A 17,535-nucleotide genomic window follows, 5' to 3' on the forward strand; every position below is an offset into this window, starting at 1 on the left:
GGGGGGGGGGGTCAAGGGGTACCAATGTCTCAGGCCCGGCAACTGACTGTATTAAAAATTACTAGTTTAACTCTTTCAGCACAGGCAGGTCAAACTGTGCATTTCAGATTTATTTAAACTACTTAATTATCATGGTATACAAATAAACTTGACATTAATACAAAGATAATGAACCAAATTCTAATATTATATAAGTTTGAAGTTCGTAACTTTATAAGGAAATATTTAGAAAAATGTTTAATCTCCCTTAGTGTGAAAATGTTGACACACTTGTCTAAGACGTAGGCTTCCTTTAACTTATTTACAACCCCTGCAATAACTCTTCAAAGTGCTGTCAAGTAATCTGTATCCCATTGACATTCTGGAGCTAAAATAAAATTTTATGGCCTTAAATCTTATTGTCTACTCAGTCTATCTCCTGCAATTTTGGGACCCACATGTCATGCCCACTTTTGTAACCCTTTCTTTCCTATAACCCCAAAGATCTCTTTCAGGCTTAAAGGTATTGTGTTTGTAACCAATAGAATACCAATAGAGTAAGCTGTAAATAAATTCCAATTTGAAATTTTTTTTTGGGGGGGGGGGACAGATTGAGGAAATTAACGATATTTTGAAAGGCTGCTGTCGCATAGATAGAAAGCTAGAAAAATTATGAATATTGTAGGACATTGTATAAATTTTACCTGTTATTATTTTGTGTCCATTGTCATGTTATTTAATTAAGTAATAAATATTTTTGAGAAGCAGTATCATTAGTTTAAAATTTTAGAGCTAATAATCCAGGACTAGTAAGGGAAAGTAGAAGACTCAAGAGGTAAGCACTGTATTTCTTGTTCTTCTTAAGTATTCTTTATTTATTGTTATAAAACTGAAAAAAATGTAAAAATGAGAAACTTTTTAGTCTAGATAAGATTAAATTAGGAAAGATAAAAAAATAAAAATTATAAGAAAAATACAAATAATTCTTCATGAAGTATGCTTGCTAGGGCTAACAGCTTGCACAAAGCTTTGCACTGGGAAATTTGATTGGATATCATCTGTTGCTTATTGTCGCAAAACTTGAAAATTTGTAATGCAGGAATTTTGAAAAACACGGTTCAAAGGGCTTTAAAAATAAAATTCAATTAAAAACAAATGTATAATATCAATAACTTTATGTTACTTATTGTAAACAAAGTTTCCTCCTACAATTCGAAATGATTCTAGAAAGAAAAAAGGTAATTTTGGTATATTTTGTTGAGTTAGAACGAGGTTGGTCAAAACAATGGACATCACAGACAGTTAGGGTGATGAATATAACAGATAAAATATTAAATTTGATCACAAAACAAAGGCGGAAATTTATTTAGGGTGTTTCAGAGATTGCACAAAAGAAATATGATAATTTTCAGATGGAGAAAAGTATTCTTAATCTTAAAGTAAAAATCACTGGTCATTCAAAGCAGTGACCCCTTTGACCCTAAACATTAAAAAGCAATTTTTAGCAAAAATACTTGATAAAAAATTCAGACATTTCCTTTACAAAAGCATTATGATGTTTACTAAAAGTTTTCAAAATTTTGTAAATATACATAAAGCATATTAGAAGATATATTATGGGAACTAAAATTATGCTGAATTTATGTCACTAGTTCACATATCTTGTACAGAGTTAAGGGATGACTACTATATTAATAAATTTTATCATTTTAATTAGTGAAGGGAATTTTGCAAATTATTACAGTTTGCAGCCTGCAGGATAAATTTCATTGTTAGACGGTGCAAACTATAATACATAAGTGTATGACATACCAGATCATTCATGAAGACAAATTTATTGCATTCCTTTTTAGGCATCTGCAGACACTCTTACACAAGTTGCTACGGAAACAAACAGGGGAACTGGCAGTTGCCAAGTGCTAATTAATTTATGGCAGCTGCAGTCTGGCATATCTTATAAGTTATAGCAAAGTCTGGTAAAATGGTAACTGGTTTGCATATATTAAAACAGTGTAAGAGTGTCTGAAAGTTATTTAACAAACACATATTCATATTTAAATTAATTATGTGATATTTGTCACATGCTTTGTATAGATACTTGGATGCTTCATTGCAGCAAATGTTTCAAATTGGTAAGTACTATGCACTCGTTTTATACCAATTTTTAAAAAATATATTTGTAAAAACTTGTTTTATTTATTGAGCATTACATTCTTCATTTCTTCTTTATAAATTATTCTTATTGATAACCTTTTTTGTCTAATTAACATTACTACACTTTATAATACCATTTTCGTCCCTCCCTCAGATAAAACAAAAGGCCATATAATTTTTGTATTCATTTCTTTCAGCCCTTCATCATGTATTAACATCATAAATCTGGAGCTGCAACGGAGAGAAATGAATCTACAAAACAAAGAACCCTTAAAAGTCTTGGTTTTGCATAAAAAAAGGTAACATAGCATAAACTGATGGACAAGATGAAATGGTTGACAATACAGTGAAAAAGCAGACAGTCACAACTGAAAGTAACACCGACATCAACAAACATTCAGCAAAAAACAAAGACATAACAGATAAAAAACTGTTTGATTTTGACACTGGATTAATACTAACAGAAAATCTAACACCAACTCAAGCTGAGGAAGCAGTTCAAAGAGGTCATGAACCTTATCCTGCAGTGTTTCGTGATGATGTAAATCAGCATTCATTTTCATTAAGTATTCTTAATACTAAACAGATAAATGGTGAAATTATACCAACAGATTGGTTTGTGCGGAGCTGTCAAAGACGAGCACCATTTTGCTTTCCCTGTCACCTTTTCAGTAAGCTGCCATCTTCGCAGCATTCTTTCTTAACTTCAGCTTTAGGGTATTCCACTCAGAAAAATTGGAAAAAGCTACATGAAAGAATTCTTGAGCATCAAAATTGCCTGAGTCAAAAATTGTGCTATGCTGAATGGTGTAACTTTGAAGAATGTAAAAATTCTGAATCAACATTAGATCAGTTATTGCTGCAGAATATTCAAAGCCAAGGCACTCTCTGGAAACAGATCTTGCCTAGGATTTTAGATGTAACGTTATTCCTAGAAGAAAAAGGCTTAGCCCTTAGAGAAAAGAGTCATCTTGTTGGCGATCCAAGAAATGGCAATTTTCTTGGTATTTCAGAGCTGATCAGCCATTATGATCCCATTCTTGAAGAGCATCTACAAAAAGTAAATGATTCCCAAGCTTCCAATAGCAAATTACAAGTCCATTATTTGTCTCCACAAAGTCAAAATAAGTTCATCAATTGCTGTGCTGAAATAGTAATTAAAGCCATTCTTTCCGAACTCAAAAGCTCAAAGTATTATGCTATAATTGTTGATACAAGTCCTGACTCAGCATATACTCAACAAACTGTGTTCATTCTTCGTTATGTTTGTTACAAGGATGAAACAAAAATGTACGAGATCAAAGAAAGGTTTCTTGAATTCACTGATTGCAATAAAAAGACAGGCGAAGCAATTGCAAGACTGATATGTGATACTCTCCGCAAACATAATATACCGATTTCATATTGCTGCAGCCAAGGCTATGACAATGGAAGTAACATGAGAGGATTTTACAATCGTTGGCTATATACTCTCCATGCACTTATTATAACTTAAATCTATGTGGAGTAAATGCTGCTGAATGTTGCCCAGAAGCTATTACATTTTTTGAAATTGTTCAAAGGCTGTATAACTTGTTAAGTTCTAGTCCACAAAGATGGGAAATTTTAAAAAGAATGTTGGATGCTCACTGCACTGCATGTCAGACACATGGTCTGCTAGGATAGACAGCATTAAAGCATTTGCTATGCACCTTCCTGGAATAAATAAGGCCTTAGATGAATTGCAAGATCTTAATCTAATGGTAGAAACACGTGCTGACAGACATGGCATTCAAAAGTATACAAATTCTTTTGAGTGTATTATAATGGCATCCATTTGATTCAAAGTCCTCTTGGCAATCGATTTGAGAACAAAATTCTTTAGACCAGAGATATGACATTAGATATTGACGTAGAAAATATTAATAGTCTCATTGAAGAACTCCAATATTTGAGAGAGCTGTGTTGCAATTTGGTCAGAAGCAAAATCTGTTGCTTCTACACTTGATTGGGTGTCACTGTTAGACATACTGCCACAAAAAAGGCATCAAATAAGGAAAAAGTTCTCAGATGAAGTATCTTGTAACGAGAAGGAAGATCTGAACCCAGAAGTTAATTTTAAACAAAATGTTTTTTATGTTCTTCTGGATTGTGTTATTGCAAATATGTTTAGACACTACGAAGCTGGAAAGGAGCTAGAGGTGACATTTAGTGTATTATGAAAAATAGCTGTTCTGTGTATGGAGATGAGCCATCTTATTGGAAGTTTGTTCATTTGTTTGTAGTTAAGCACAAAGCTTCACAATTAGTTATCTGTGCTGTGCCCACTATGGGCATTATAAACCTTCAGACTTACTGTTCAGCCACTGGGTGGGCTGAGTTTATGAAAGAAAATTTCATTTTTAATATGACTTGCTAAGTCAAAATAACCTAAAAGAAACTTACGAAGATCTATGACATATATTATTGAAATGGATCTGAACATTCGGTGATGATAGGTGTACACTGTAATTCACTCTTCCTGTTCTGTTCTACAGAAATATCATATTTTACCTGTATTTTGTATGAAAATTATATTACAATTGTATTTTATTCTAAAGTTAGCTGATTTTATACTATGTTATTTTGTAATGTTAAATAACAATTTATTAATGACAAAAATTTATTTATGTAGCATCTGAAATTCATGTTTTCTGATTAAGCCCAAAGTACTGCAGTGATTGTTCAGTTACAGTCTTAACTGCAAACAAAACCAAATTACTGGCAATAAGTTTTTCAAAGGGTTACCAGAAAATGAATAAGTATCTATGGGGTATAAATTCACTTAAGAGATAATCTTTTATAAAATGCTTGTTTTTTAAGTATTAATTTATGATGACTTTTGGGAGGAAAAATTTTAAGATGGAACTTGTGAAATGAATATTATTAAGTATTTTGGTGAAATAAAATAAAATAGAGAGGATGTTAACCTAACCTTACAGAAGAGTCGTGCATCAAGTTGAGCCAACTCGGAAGGAAGGTATTTCTTGTACATGTTGTACAAATCAGTAAAATGAGCACGTGAAGGAAACCCTTGCTGCATCAAGTCTAACACAGATGTCATACCTAAGGATGGAACACCAGAAACATTTTAATATTTCAAATCACTTTTCATTGATCAAATAAGTATTAACACACAAACAACTTATAACATAATACATTTATATGTAACATTCAGATATACACATTTGTTATAAATAAAACGGAGATTTTCCAAAAACAGTCTGTTGGCCAACTACCATGGTTTTTTTGTATCCATAAAAATCTATGTACTAAGATATATATATATATATAATAAAGCATATATTTTACATAACTGATACATGAAACTGTCAGTACTTGGTGAAACTCCATAAGTTAGCCATTTCCAGCAGAATAATGTTTAGTTTTCATTCCTTTGAATACAGGTTACAAAAGTATATGATGAAAAGTCAAATAATATTAATATATATGTGTGTGCATGCACGTATATTAAAATAAATAAATAAATATATATATACATACACACTACTATAGTGTTGGAGACAACACCAGAAATGGTGAAGAAAACAGGTATAAAAAGCAAATCCAACAGGAATGCATCTCCTGATCATTTGAAAATGAGCTGTACCAGACATGTACTGGTGATGTTGTGATTAGTTGTCACCTGACCAATGAAAAAGTTCCACACCAATATAAGGTCTATAATAGTATAGGTAGTCATACTATACTTATTAGCAGTAATGTGAATTCAGCCATGGCTCTCAAGACTGAAATACTGATGAGAGGTATATTAGAAAATTGTAACTGACCCATATTTTCATAGAAGCTTAAGCTACACTCTGATGAAGGTAAGCAAAACTGTCACAATTATGTTACAAATCACAGGGTATTATATGTTTTTAATGAAATTTACATTGGTTGAATACATACCTTGCCAACAACTAAGCTGCAAATAGAGATGTAAATGTTACGTTGATAACAGTAAGATAAAAATTAGCAAAAAGTAGTGTGAAAACCACTGCCGAGAAGAGGTGTCAAACTGAAAGGTTGAAATGGGCATCAGGCCAAAAACAGAGGTATTAGCAAAATGGAAAATCCAAGTTAAAATTGTTCATAAAAACAATCAACAGTAGTTTATTTTACAGATAAGAGTAGAATGTGAATGGTATGAAAATTAATGTACAACATTTATGGTGAAGCATTGTTGGGGATCCGTACAAGTTTGGTTCTGCATCTTAGCTAACAATGATGGTAATAGACACAATATTGAAAACACTCTTGACTACTGACAACTAGATGTAAATTCTGATTCATTATGCCACTTCCTTAGGAACATGACTCAATGTTTAGGGATTTATCTTCTAGCAAGACAATGATCACATATATACAACAAATGTGGTGAATCAATATCTTGAGTGAAAAGATGCCAACAGAATACTCCCAGGAAAAACTTAACCAACACAAAGTTTTTATATGATTGTTCTTGTGACTGTACGGGTTTACGTAAAAACTGAAAAGGTCAAAAAGTGATCAAACAACTTGGCTGAGCTGTAGGAGTCAGGGCCAAATTTTGCACTTGCATTCTTGCAATTTGCTGGTGAATTTTCCATAAAGTGAGTCAGAATTTTTTCTACTTGCAATTTTAAATGAGTACATACTTCCAAGTGACACAAAATTAAATTAACATATAAAACTGCAAAATCAGATTACTAAACTCTTTCAAATCCCTAAACGTTGATTCTTTGATTAGAATTATCTTCTCCATTTATTATGCACCAAAATTAGATTTTCCATCTGATTCCTACTTCAATTATGATCATGTACATTTGTACGTAAATTACTTATTTCAATGGAGGCACTCCTCAAATCATTTTGCTGCTATGTTCTGAATGTGTGTACTATGTCATCAGTAATTATGTATAAATTGGAACATTAGTACCAGTTGACATCTTGCAAAGCAATGGACAGAAAAGATATATACTTCATTAAAATTTTGCCTGAGAAGTAACTTGAATATATAGATTGTAACAATATAACTTTTGATAATACTTCAATCAATAAACTTTTTAAACTGACGAACTCTTCAACTTGAAAAGTTTAATTAGTGAGTAGCCCATAGGGAACAACTATTTAACTTCAACGGTTGAGGAAGTTAAATATTTGCTTTCTTAGAACGTATTTAACTCTTTCCATATGAAATCAGTCAATATGACTGACCTTGTAACCACAAAGTAACCATATGGTTTATGTATCTTCACAAAATTTGGCAGTTTTCAGTAAACATTACAAGTCTTTTGCACATAAAAATTCAGATTGTTTTAGTCAACTAATTCTACCAAACATTTGTCTATGAATATATGCAGTCAAAGTGTTGACTGCTCCCAGTGCAAAATGATTTTCATATTAAGATTTAAAATGCTTTTCTTCTGAAAAATTTCAAATTTCTTTTGCGTGACTTCTAAAAACCCCATATATAAATATCAAATGTTTTTTCAGTAAAACTTTATATTTTATTTGTTATTTTCTCTACTCTAGCTCCATATAAGCTGGATTCATTTTAATGACCTTGTAACCACCATAAAAAAATACAAAATAAATATAAATTTCTCATTTTTCTTTCTTGAATAACTACAGATTGTAACAGGAAACTAAAACTGTTTATTCTAAATAACTTAAATCTTATAACAGTCTACATCTGTTTATACTTAATTTTATTGTTTTATTGCCCTTTGAACTGTGTCTAATTAATAATCTTTCCACACAAGTTGTAAATCACTCAACAAAATTATAGCTCATATTACTATATGGAATGACATGACATACGAGAGGAGCTCGTGAGCATATCTCATGAAGAATTATTATTTTGTTTTTCATTATTTAACATTATTTAACCTATTTTTACATTTTAGTTACTTTTATAACAATAAATAAAGAACAGAGATGAAAAACAAGAAGTATAGTACTTACCTTTTACCTCGTTTTTTGCAGCCGTTATTTGATGAAATTTAAGCCTACTTTTCTTTATAAGGATGTCACACTAAATAATTATTATTTACTTAAATAATGCACCTAAGAACACACAATGATAACACACAAAAAATCAAACAATGTCCTAAAACTATTATAATTTAACTGGCTTTCTAACTAAGAAGGGTTTAAGTTAATTCCCTTTGCTGCTCAAGCTGAAAACAACAAGATAAACTTCCAAACTGAAGATTAATTTGACAATACTCTGTACTGAAAAACAAGTTTATTATGCCATTGAACAGATTAATACTTTGCCTTTCTATTGGTTGCAAATAAAATAGTATAAAGCATCAGTGAAAATTACTGGCAATTTGTGAAAGAGAGGATTTAACAGGTGGGTGCAGAAACTGGATCTGATTTTCTAGTTGATGATTCCGTAAACAAATAAGATTGAAGGGTATAAAAATTAGAGTTTGCCTATGTAATATCAATATTATAATGAGTAATTTACATTAAATTTTGTACTTCAGAGAAAGGTAGTAAATAATTTAGAGCAGGAGAAAGACCTAGAGAACAAATGTCACAATTCTCATACTACGGGACATTGAGGATTTTTGTAAATATTTCCTTATACGATTAAGAACTTAAAACTTGTTTAATTTTAAAATTTGATTTACTAACTATGCCTTGATGCCAAGTTTATTCACATACATTGACAATTAAGTAGTTTATTTAAATTTTGAGTGCAATTATGTAAAAGGTGTGACATGTACAGTTTGACATTCTTATAGTGAGAGGGTTACATGAAATGTTGGTGAATAAAATAAGATAACATTACATTTAATTACAGTTTGTGAATGGAATCAAAATTGTGAAGAAAAGTAGGGGTGACCAGATACTTACACAACAATACAGACACTTTACCTTAATTATAACACATGTACTGTAAAGCACAAGTATCCAATAAACCATGTAAAAAACGTACGTCAGTGGCATGCAGTCAGAGCATACAAATCATGCACTGCATGACCAATTAGAAAGCTAAAATTGTTGCAACAACATTATACAATGAAGTGTGTCTTTTACATTTATTATTACTATTAATGTTATTATTATTACTTTACTATTTGTTTATTGTATGCTTCTTTGTGATGCAGCAGCCTTTTCATCTTATGTTGCAAGAGCTCTGCATGTCTAGTCTCTATCATGTTATGCTATGCAAATTATGTACGCCTAGTCTTGAACTTCCAGCAGTATCCTGTTTTCTGAAGTGATGTCACCACCACCTGTTAGTAAAACCGTGCAAGTTATGCTGCATTAAAATAGCATGACAACTAGTACATGCACAGAAGTTCAACGTCAATATCGTACAAGTTGCATGATTTGTTTCACTTGATTTTGTGATTCTTTTCCTTCACAAACTAAACAGTCAGGAGAGTTTTATGACACTGTTATAGAAAATGATGCTTGGGAATAATAAGGGACTTTTTGAACAATATTCCACAATTATACAATGATAAACAGTATGACAACATGAAAACAGTGTGTAATACTCTGTGTAGAGCAAAGGACTAACAAATAAATACTAATGTATTGTATAACAGATTTGCTTTTCTTTTATACTTTTGTGATAATGTTCTGTACCATTGATAGGTTCACCATTTAGTTATCATTGCCCATTGTTTGTAGCTACTGTTTAACTATCACTAGTGCTTTCATTACTGGATATTATATACTTTGTTCTTTAACTTACCATTTAACCTAAAATCTATTTGTAATAAAAAAAACTAAGAACAGAAACTACATAATTTAGCTAAAATTCAAGTAGGCCTACTCACCAGCACATCTCAACTGGCTTAGAATCTGACCACCTTCAAACTTGTGGTCAACCATCTGTAAGTTAGGTTTAACGCAACGAATAAAGTGTGTTCCTGTGCTGCGAAGCTTGGTCATCAGTTCCATTAGCTGAGAACGAAACTTGTTACTAACACTGATAAAGGTCAGCTTGCCTTTTGATGTCTTAGTAGTTGCATCAACAGAAAATAGCTGCTTCAGAAACACATTCTTAGCATCTAAAATCAATGCTTCTAGTGAGGCATGAAGGGCATCATTATTCTTTTCTAAGAATTTTTCCTACATAAAAAAATTAAATATTAATGTTTGAAATACATACTTTAACTGATTAAAATTTTCAACACAATCTTAAATATAAATATTTTGTAGATTATGTCATATAACCTTTAAACAATATTAATTTTTTCTCCTGTTAGATACCTTTATTCATTGGCAACAGTTATTAAGCAGCATTTATACAAATTTACACATTTTGCTTGTTAAGTTAAACTTGTGCCTGTAATTAGTTTTCTTTACTAGTCTGAAAAAGAAGAGAATGAAACATACTGTTTCATAACAGACAGCTCCTGCAAAATGACGAATCAGAAATCCTTCATCGTCCCTCACTTCGCGATGGTCCCTAAGTCTTGACTTTCGTGGCACAGCTAATCGAAAGTGTTTGCTGTAATTACTATGCACAGCTGTTGTAAAGTGACTGTGGCTAGGCTTAGGTAACTTACTTTCCTCATCCAGAAGATCAAAGATACCAACACCTTTTGCCTCTAGAAGATCTGCAAGTAAAATCATGACCCAACCATAACTTGATTCAGTTTTCAATTTCATGCAAGTTATGCATTTTACACATAAACAAAATACACACACAGCATTTTTATGCAATTTAAAGTATACAATGCTTTGAAGGTAAAGCATTCATGCAATCTTTTGTGTGAGATGTAGAATTATATAAAACTCTTGGAACTTTCAGCACCAACTGTTTCTAATTGAAAATATACTTGCCAACACAAATTTACTGGCTAGGAGTCAAACATCAGAAATATTAAAGTCTGCAGAATTATGTCAATATGGAAACCCCTTAATATTTACTGGAAACTGAAATCTGTCAAATCTTTTCTGTGATATTTAATGATATCATAAATACTACTGTATATTTGAAAAAAACACACCTTTTCTAATGACAAATTCACAAACAATTTTAAAAAGTCAGATCAAACTTTTGAGCAATATAATAACCTGGCACCTGGTATTCCACAAGCCCTGCACACAGATATTAACCATTTAACTCTTCCTTCTTCATGTTCATTAATTTCATTCATACATTTTTCTAAATTCACAAATTGAGCTACAATAATGTCAAGTTTCTGCATTAACAAAATCATATAATTTGATTTCATATTTGTATCAATTTATAGCTTTTAAAATTTTGTTGTAAAACAGTTTTTATAGAAAAGAAAGTTAACACATCCTTAAATTTTAGATTTTCTATTTTTCTATATGGCGTTTGTCTAAAACCTTATATGTATGTATCCACCAGTCTTTTGTTTTCTATAATATAATTACATATTCTGTAATTATAAGTAAAAAAGACAGAATATATAATTTCTTGATTGGAATGAGTGAAAATTGTGCCCAATATTGCAGTCTAGTTTCTACCATTTACACCCATTTTTAGCTGTAGGGCATAGCTATTTTTAAAGCTGAGACACATGCTCATTTCTTGAAACCCTGCTGGGAGGAAAATATTTTTGCACTCAACCAAAAAATTTATAGCTCAGCTTACATTGTCTCTAGAAGTCTGAAATCTACTGACTTTAATTGGTAGAAACAAATGTAAGCCCTAATGACCATAAAAATGAAATGCAGAATTCAAACGCTTACTAATGCTGCAAAAACAAAAGTTTATTAAAAAACTGAGATAAGTATAATATAATCACATCATTTGCTAGCAATAATTTTATAGAAATATATTAGAATCAAACAACATATTATATGAATTTTTTTTAATTTAAAGGTGAAAAGGTGCACCTGAAGTGATGATGTATAGTACAAGTAGTAAAAGGGTTAAAATACAATAAGATCTGTAAACCATGGATTCTTAACCTTATATATTTCAAACAACATTAAACCCACAAATATCAATACTCGTAAGTTAATGTTATCTTGAAAATTAATCATGTTTCTTACCAATGCAATCTTGATTGTCCACATACTCAATCTTTTTAACACCCAAGCCTTCCTTTTCATATAGATCTTGTTCCTGAAGTGTGAAATTGAAAACAAAAAGTTTAGGACTTTTTATTAGTTGTAGCCAAACTGGCAGCTGAACTGTCTAAGTTCATCAAAACGTAACAAATTAATCTGTTGAGCATTTTTATTTATTAGTTTTCTAGCTTTTATACTAGTAAAATACCATCAATAAAACAAAAAGTATGTTTTTAACAATAATTTTGTAATGAATTTACCTGACTTCAAAAATTACAAGATAAACAACTGTTTAAATTTGAAATGCATATGAAAAGCCAATGTTAAAGAAAAAATCAGATCAACTTGAAAATTGAAACTTACATCTTTAAGGATTCTTTCATTAAAAAACTGTTGAAGCTTCTCATTGCAGTAATTGATACAAAACTGCTCAAAACTGTTCTTCTGGAAATATTCTAGATGAAAACCAAAATGCTAATTGATCTAACTGGCAGATGAAAAAACTGTCAGTTTAGAATGTAGTTATATGATATGTAAACCTCATGTATATACACACACACACATATATATGTATATGTAGTTATATGATATGTAAACCTCATGTATATATATATACACACACACACATATATATGTAGTTATATGATATGTAAACCTCATGTATATACACACACACATATATATGTAGTTATATGATATGTAAACCTCATGTTTATACACACACACATATGTATATGTAGTTATATGATATGTAAACCTCATGTTTATACACACACACACACACACATATATATATGTAGTTATATGATATGTAAACCTCATGTTTATACACACACACACACACACACATATATATGTATATATATATATGGTATTTCAGATAATTATGAAGAAAGTGAGGAAAAGGTATAAAAGGTAGATTCCAATGTCACTCCTTTATCACATGAAAACAGACTGCACCACAGTACTCTGATGCTTATACTGCGATTGGCTGTAACAACCAATCAGAAAGTTCCATACCAGTCTATAGACTATAAAAGTACTGGCAATCATACTATGCCCAGTAGTAGCAAAGCATCAAACATGTTAAAATCAAAATTTGGGCTAGACAAGGATGCTCCAGGCAAAAAAAAGTGTGGCAGATCCCATATTTTTATAGAAGCTGTATGCAAGGCTCTGAAAGAGGGTACATGAAGAGGGTCAAAGCAGAAAATTAAACCTCTCCAAACACAATGTTAAGTATTTCAAAGTATATTTTTTATGAGATGGACAATGATTAGGTTCAGATTTTACCAAACACCTTACTTTAAATGTAGATGTAAGTTTACCTGAGAACCATAAGATACACATTAGCCTGAAGTAGTATCAATAAACATGTAGCCACTTGAAAACTATTGATGAAAAATTTGAAATGTGGATTGGACCACAAACATTTGAATGAGTAAAACTAGCAACATGCATTATTTAACTCTATGAGATATGAAGATTTTGATGTACTTGATTTTTGATGCACTTGTTGTAAGGTTTATGTTATTGTATTGCAAAAAATAAAATAAAAAATAACTAAAAACTTCAGAATTCCTTTCTATACATTATGTATCTTCTGCAAATAGAATATCTTATTTTCATATGTGATATTTGTATGAGTTTGCTGCTTTACAATTTTGAAAATATTTCATTGTAATAAGTTTTTAAGAAACAAACATAACTACCTTTGTTGTAGATTTTTTATGTTTTCTCAGATTCTTTTAAAACTTTCATATAAAGATTTTATTTTATAAAACTGTAAATTTTATCTGTTTTCATAAAAGCAACCCACACAACTTAACTAAATTTACAATCACTAGCATACAATAGAAATAGCTTTCTTACCTTACCAAAATTACAAGCAGACTTTTTTAAACTGTTAATCAGAAAGATTCATTGGATTTATGTAATAAGCTGTAAACACATTTTGTAATCATTTAAATATTCTGTGATACATTTCTTTTTAGTGATTTTCTTTGCTCATTCAAACAGTTACTCAGGCCAATAAGGCCTAATGGAAACAAGGCCTAACATAGCAGACTTGTCAACAAAATGAAATTGACATGGTCGAGTGCAAAATGGTTCAATTAAATCTACTCCAGCTTCTTCTACAAAAAACATTTCTTGAAATGAAGTATAAAATAATAGAGCAAGCTTTAAAAAATTCTGAACAGTACTTTTATCAGAAGTTGTTGACAAATATCTTTTCTCCTAGCAACAAATCATCAGTTTAAGCTTTTATCACTTTGTTAAAATCTTTATGCAAAGGGATACTAGACTGGAGGACTTATTAGACTCTATAGTTACAAAGAACAGAAAAAGAGCTTTCATGACATGTTTAGATCAGTAGCCTAACACTTTGCAAAACTGAGATATGGGCAATTACATTCATAAATTACAAATTCACAAATGCTTTAAAACCCTATCATAATTAAATATTTTCAAAATTTCAAAGCTATGAGTTCATACAAATATTAAATATAAAAAATGAGATATTTCATTTACAGAAACTACACATCCTGTTGAAAAATATTTTGAATTTTCTAATCATTTCATCCAGTATTTTATTTGCAATGTAATAAAATAAAGCATGCAACAGGTGCATTGAAATCAATGCTGCAAGTGCCATATTATACTCAGCAAAAATTCAGAAAGTTCCCAAACATTAATGACTTTATTGGGAGAACACTGAAATGAGCCAAAAGTCTAAATTTGCAATATTTAAAAAATTTTATGAATAAAATTAAATAAAACTTTTTATTGGATAAACTTCAACTCTGAAGTTTTTTTTTTAAATATGTGGAAAAAAAAGTCACTACAAGCATATAATTTCTTAATTCCATAGTGCAATTTTGTCCTAGAAACAGATTGCATTCATCCAGGTATGAAAGAGTTGAAGATGAATCCAAGTTTACATTGTTCAGCAATAATAAATGGCAATTTGTTTCACAGCAGCGAAAACAGTATCATAGTCAATGCATAATGTCTGCAGGAAGCATGGTGGGGTATCAGTACAAGTTTGAAGCTTTAACCAATGGTTTTGGTGACATACATAAAATTTATGGCACCCTAACTGCTTACAAGTATATGGAGATAATGATTCATTATGCCACTTCCTCAGAAACATGACTCATTAAGAAGGGGTTCATCTTCCAGTTAGACAATGAACCCAAGTACACTGCAAATATGATGAAATGATATTTTGACAGTAAAGAGGCCAGTGGAACACAATTACAGCTTCATCTGCATAAAGATATGAGTTAAACATTCTTGAGGAGTATAGACTTATATAGAAACTGAGAAAGTCAAAAGGTGACTTGGTTGAATTGTGGGGAATAATACAGAACATTTGAAACAACATTTCATATTTTTCATTGATAAATTATATCACACCATAAAAACAAGGTGTAATTCTGTGTAAACTATAGGGCTCATATTTTACCAACTTATTTGTTTTTCTTTCATATTTTCTCTGACAATGTTATGAACTAGTAACAACTGAACATTTAGTTGCCATTAGTTGTTGTTGTCACTTGTACTGCTTGGTTATTTCCATTACTGTGTATGTATATTACGTTGTAGAATTAGTTCCAAGATTGTTTCAACACAAAAAAAAACATTTGAACAAAACATTATTACTCATACATTTAGATATTTCAAGATTTTCTACTAATATCTTTGCCTTATGAGAAATATATCTTTAGTAAAAGTGACAAATAATGATATGAAATTTGACTAAATTTATAATCCCATTATAAACACTTGCATAATATTTACATATCATGATAAGAAAAAAATTGGGAAAGAGTTAGTATATAAAATTTCTAATTTACTTTTTCTGTGATAATTTTTTCCACTTTAAGCAAACAAAACAAATCAAGGTGTTTTATATCTCTACTTGAAATTACAATAATTTAATGACAAATCATGAATGAAATGTGCTAATGTAAAATGCAAAAAAATCCATTAGTTTTAACCTACCAAAGCCTGCTATGTCAAGCACTCCAATGTAGTAGAAAGAAGAACTAAAAGGAATACTCTGGTTTATGCAGTGTACTATATAGTCAAACAGCCTGGAGTACATAGCTTTTGCCAGTGCATCTCGACCATTCTGTGCCTCATGTACTTTCAGTGGCACCCTATTGTGCAAAATAATTAGTTCAAGCAAGTTTAGTGCAAGGCTAAAATCTCTTACAAGGATTTCCAAATAATGGTAAAAAAATTTCATATACTTTAAACTGATCAATTCTGGTTAGATTATCAAACCTCTATTTACCTAGATGCATGTCTTAAGAGAACACAATAAAACTATGCTAAATTGCTAATCAAATAATATTAATATGTTTATAAAAACAATTAATGGTATTGTGTATTCAAGTTAGCAATTATTAATCAGGATCTGTGAAAAAATATTAAGACAAACATGATTAACTCTCTCACTATGGGCTCGGTCCCATAAACCAACCTCTTAACCATTTTGTGCTTGTTATAGTTTTCATGCTATAACTTTTAATACAGTAAGCTTATCTTCACGTAATTTTGCAGATTATCCAGAAACATTACAAAGTTTTCGTACACAAAATATGAGATTTTTTGTCATGTTTCAAGATATTTTAAGTAATGATTTTCTCACGAATTTTTCTTTTCAAATGTTGACTGTCCAACGTTCAAAATAATTTTGATTTTAAAATTAAAAATACTTTTATGCATCAGACGATTTTCTCATTTAATATGTGAAATCTTAATAATCTACAGATAATTATCAATTGTTTTTTTCAGAAAAACTTTATATTTTATGTTATTTTCTTTATTTTATATCTGTATAGGTTTAGTCAATTCAACGAACCTCGTAACCACCATAAAAATATAGGAAATAGATATAAATTATGCTTTTTTATTTTAGAAGTACTACAAATTAAAACACAAAAGCACAAAAGTTTAGCCTAAATAGCTTATATTGTATAATATTATACATACATAAAAATTTATTATTTTTATTTTATTGACCTTTGAGTAGTATCTGACTAACATTATGGAAGTCGAATGATGAGGTACACTCATGCTATGACCTGTCTTGGCTGAGTTCTAGTGGACCAGTACTTTGTAAAATACATTCACATTTCAATTATAATACATTATATATGTATAGACATTATTGCTATTTGCAAATATTTTCTTAAATTTCTGTTATTTTTCTTAAAACATAGAATAGTAAATAAAGAAATATAGAAAACAATTATCTCTTCCAGATACGAACTTTGAACTCGTTTGCTCCTTGCCATAATTTGCTAAGCCTTATCAAATTTCACACATGCAGAATGTAGAAACAAATATTATTTTTTAGTTATACATATG

At 30.3% G+C, this 17,535-nt stretch overlaps 1 protein-coding gene across 2 annotated transcripts in view; it reads right to left on the reverse strand.

The window, feature by feature from the left end:
* The window catches only part of LOC106460117 (unconventional myosin-VI-like), a 125,680-nt gene that overhangs the window by 48,885 nt on the left and 59,260 nt on the right, over window positions 1–17,535 (reverse strand). For both annotated transcript variants that reach the window (XM_013919799.2, XM_022386753.1), the window contains 6 exons: window positions 16,162–16,319; window positions 12,517–12,608; window positions 12,136–12,208; window positions 10,501–10,724; window positions 9,939–10,233; window positions 5,087–5,217 (listed from right to left, as the gene is read on the reverse strand). In XM_013919799.2, coding sequence (XP_013775253.1) covers window positions 5,087–5,217; window positions 9,939–10,233; window positions 10,501–10,724; window positions 12,136–12,208; window positions 12,517–12,608; window positions 16,162–16,319 — 973 coding nt within the window. The remainder of the gene's footprint in view (window positions 1–5,086; window positions 5,218–9,938; window positions 10,234–10,500; window positions 10,725–12,135; window positions 12,209–12,516; window positions 12,609–16,161; window positions 16,320–17,535) is intronic.

This window comes from Limulus polyphemus, unplaced genomic scaffold, assembly GCF_000517525.1.
Source record: "Limulus polyphemus unplaced genomic scaffold, Limulus_polyphemus-2.1.2 Scaffold712, whole genome shotgun sequence".
In the NCBI taxonomy this organism is placed as follows: domain Eukaryota; kingdom Metazoa; phylum Arthropoda; class Merostomata; order Xiphosura; family Limulidae; genus Limulus; species Limulus polyphemus.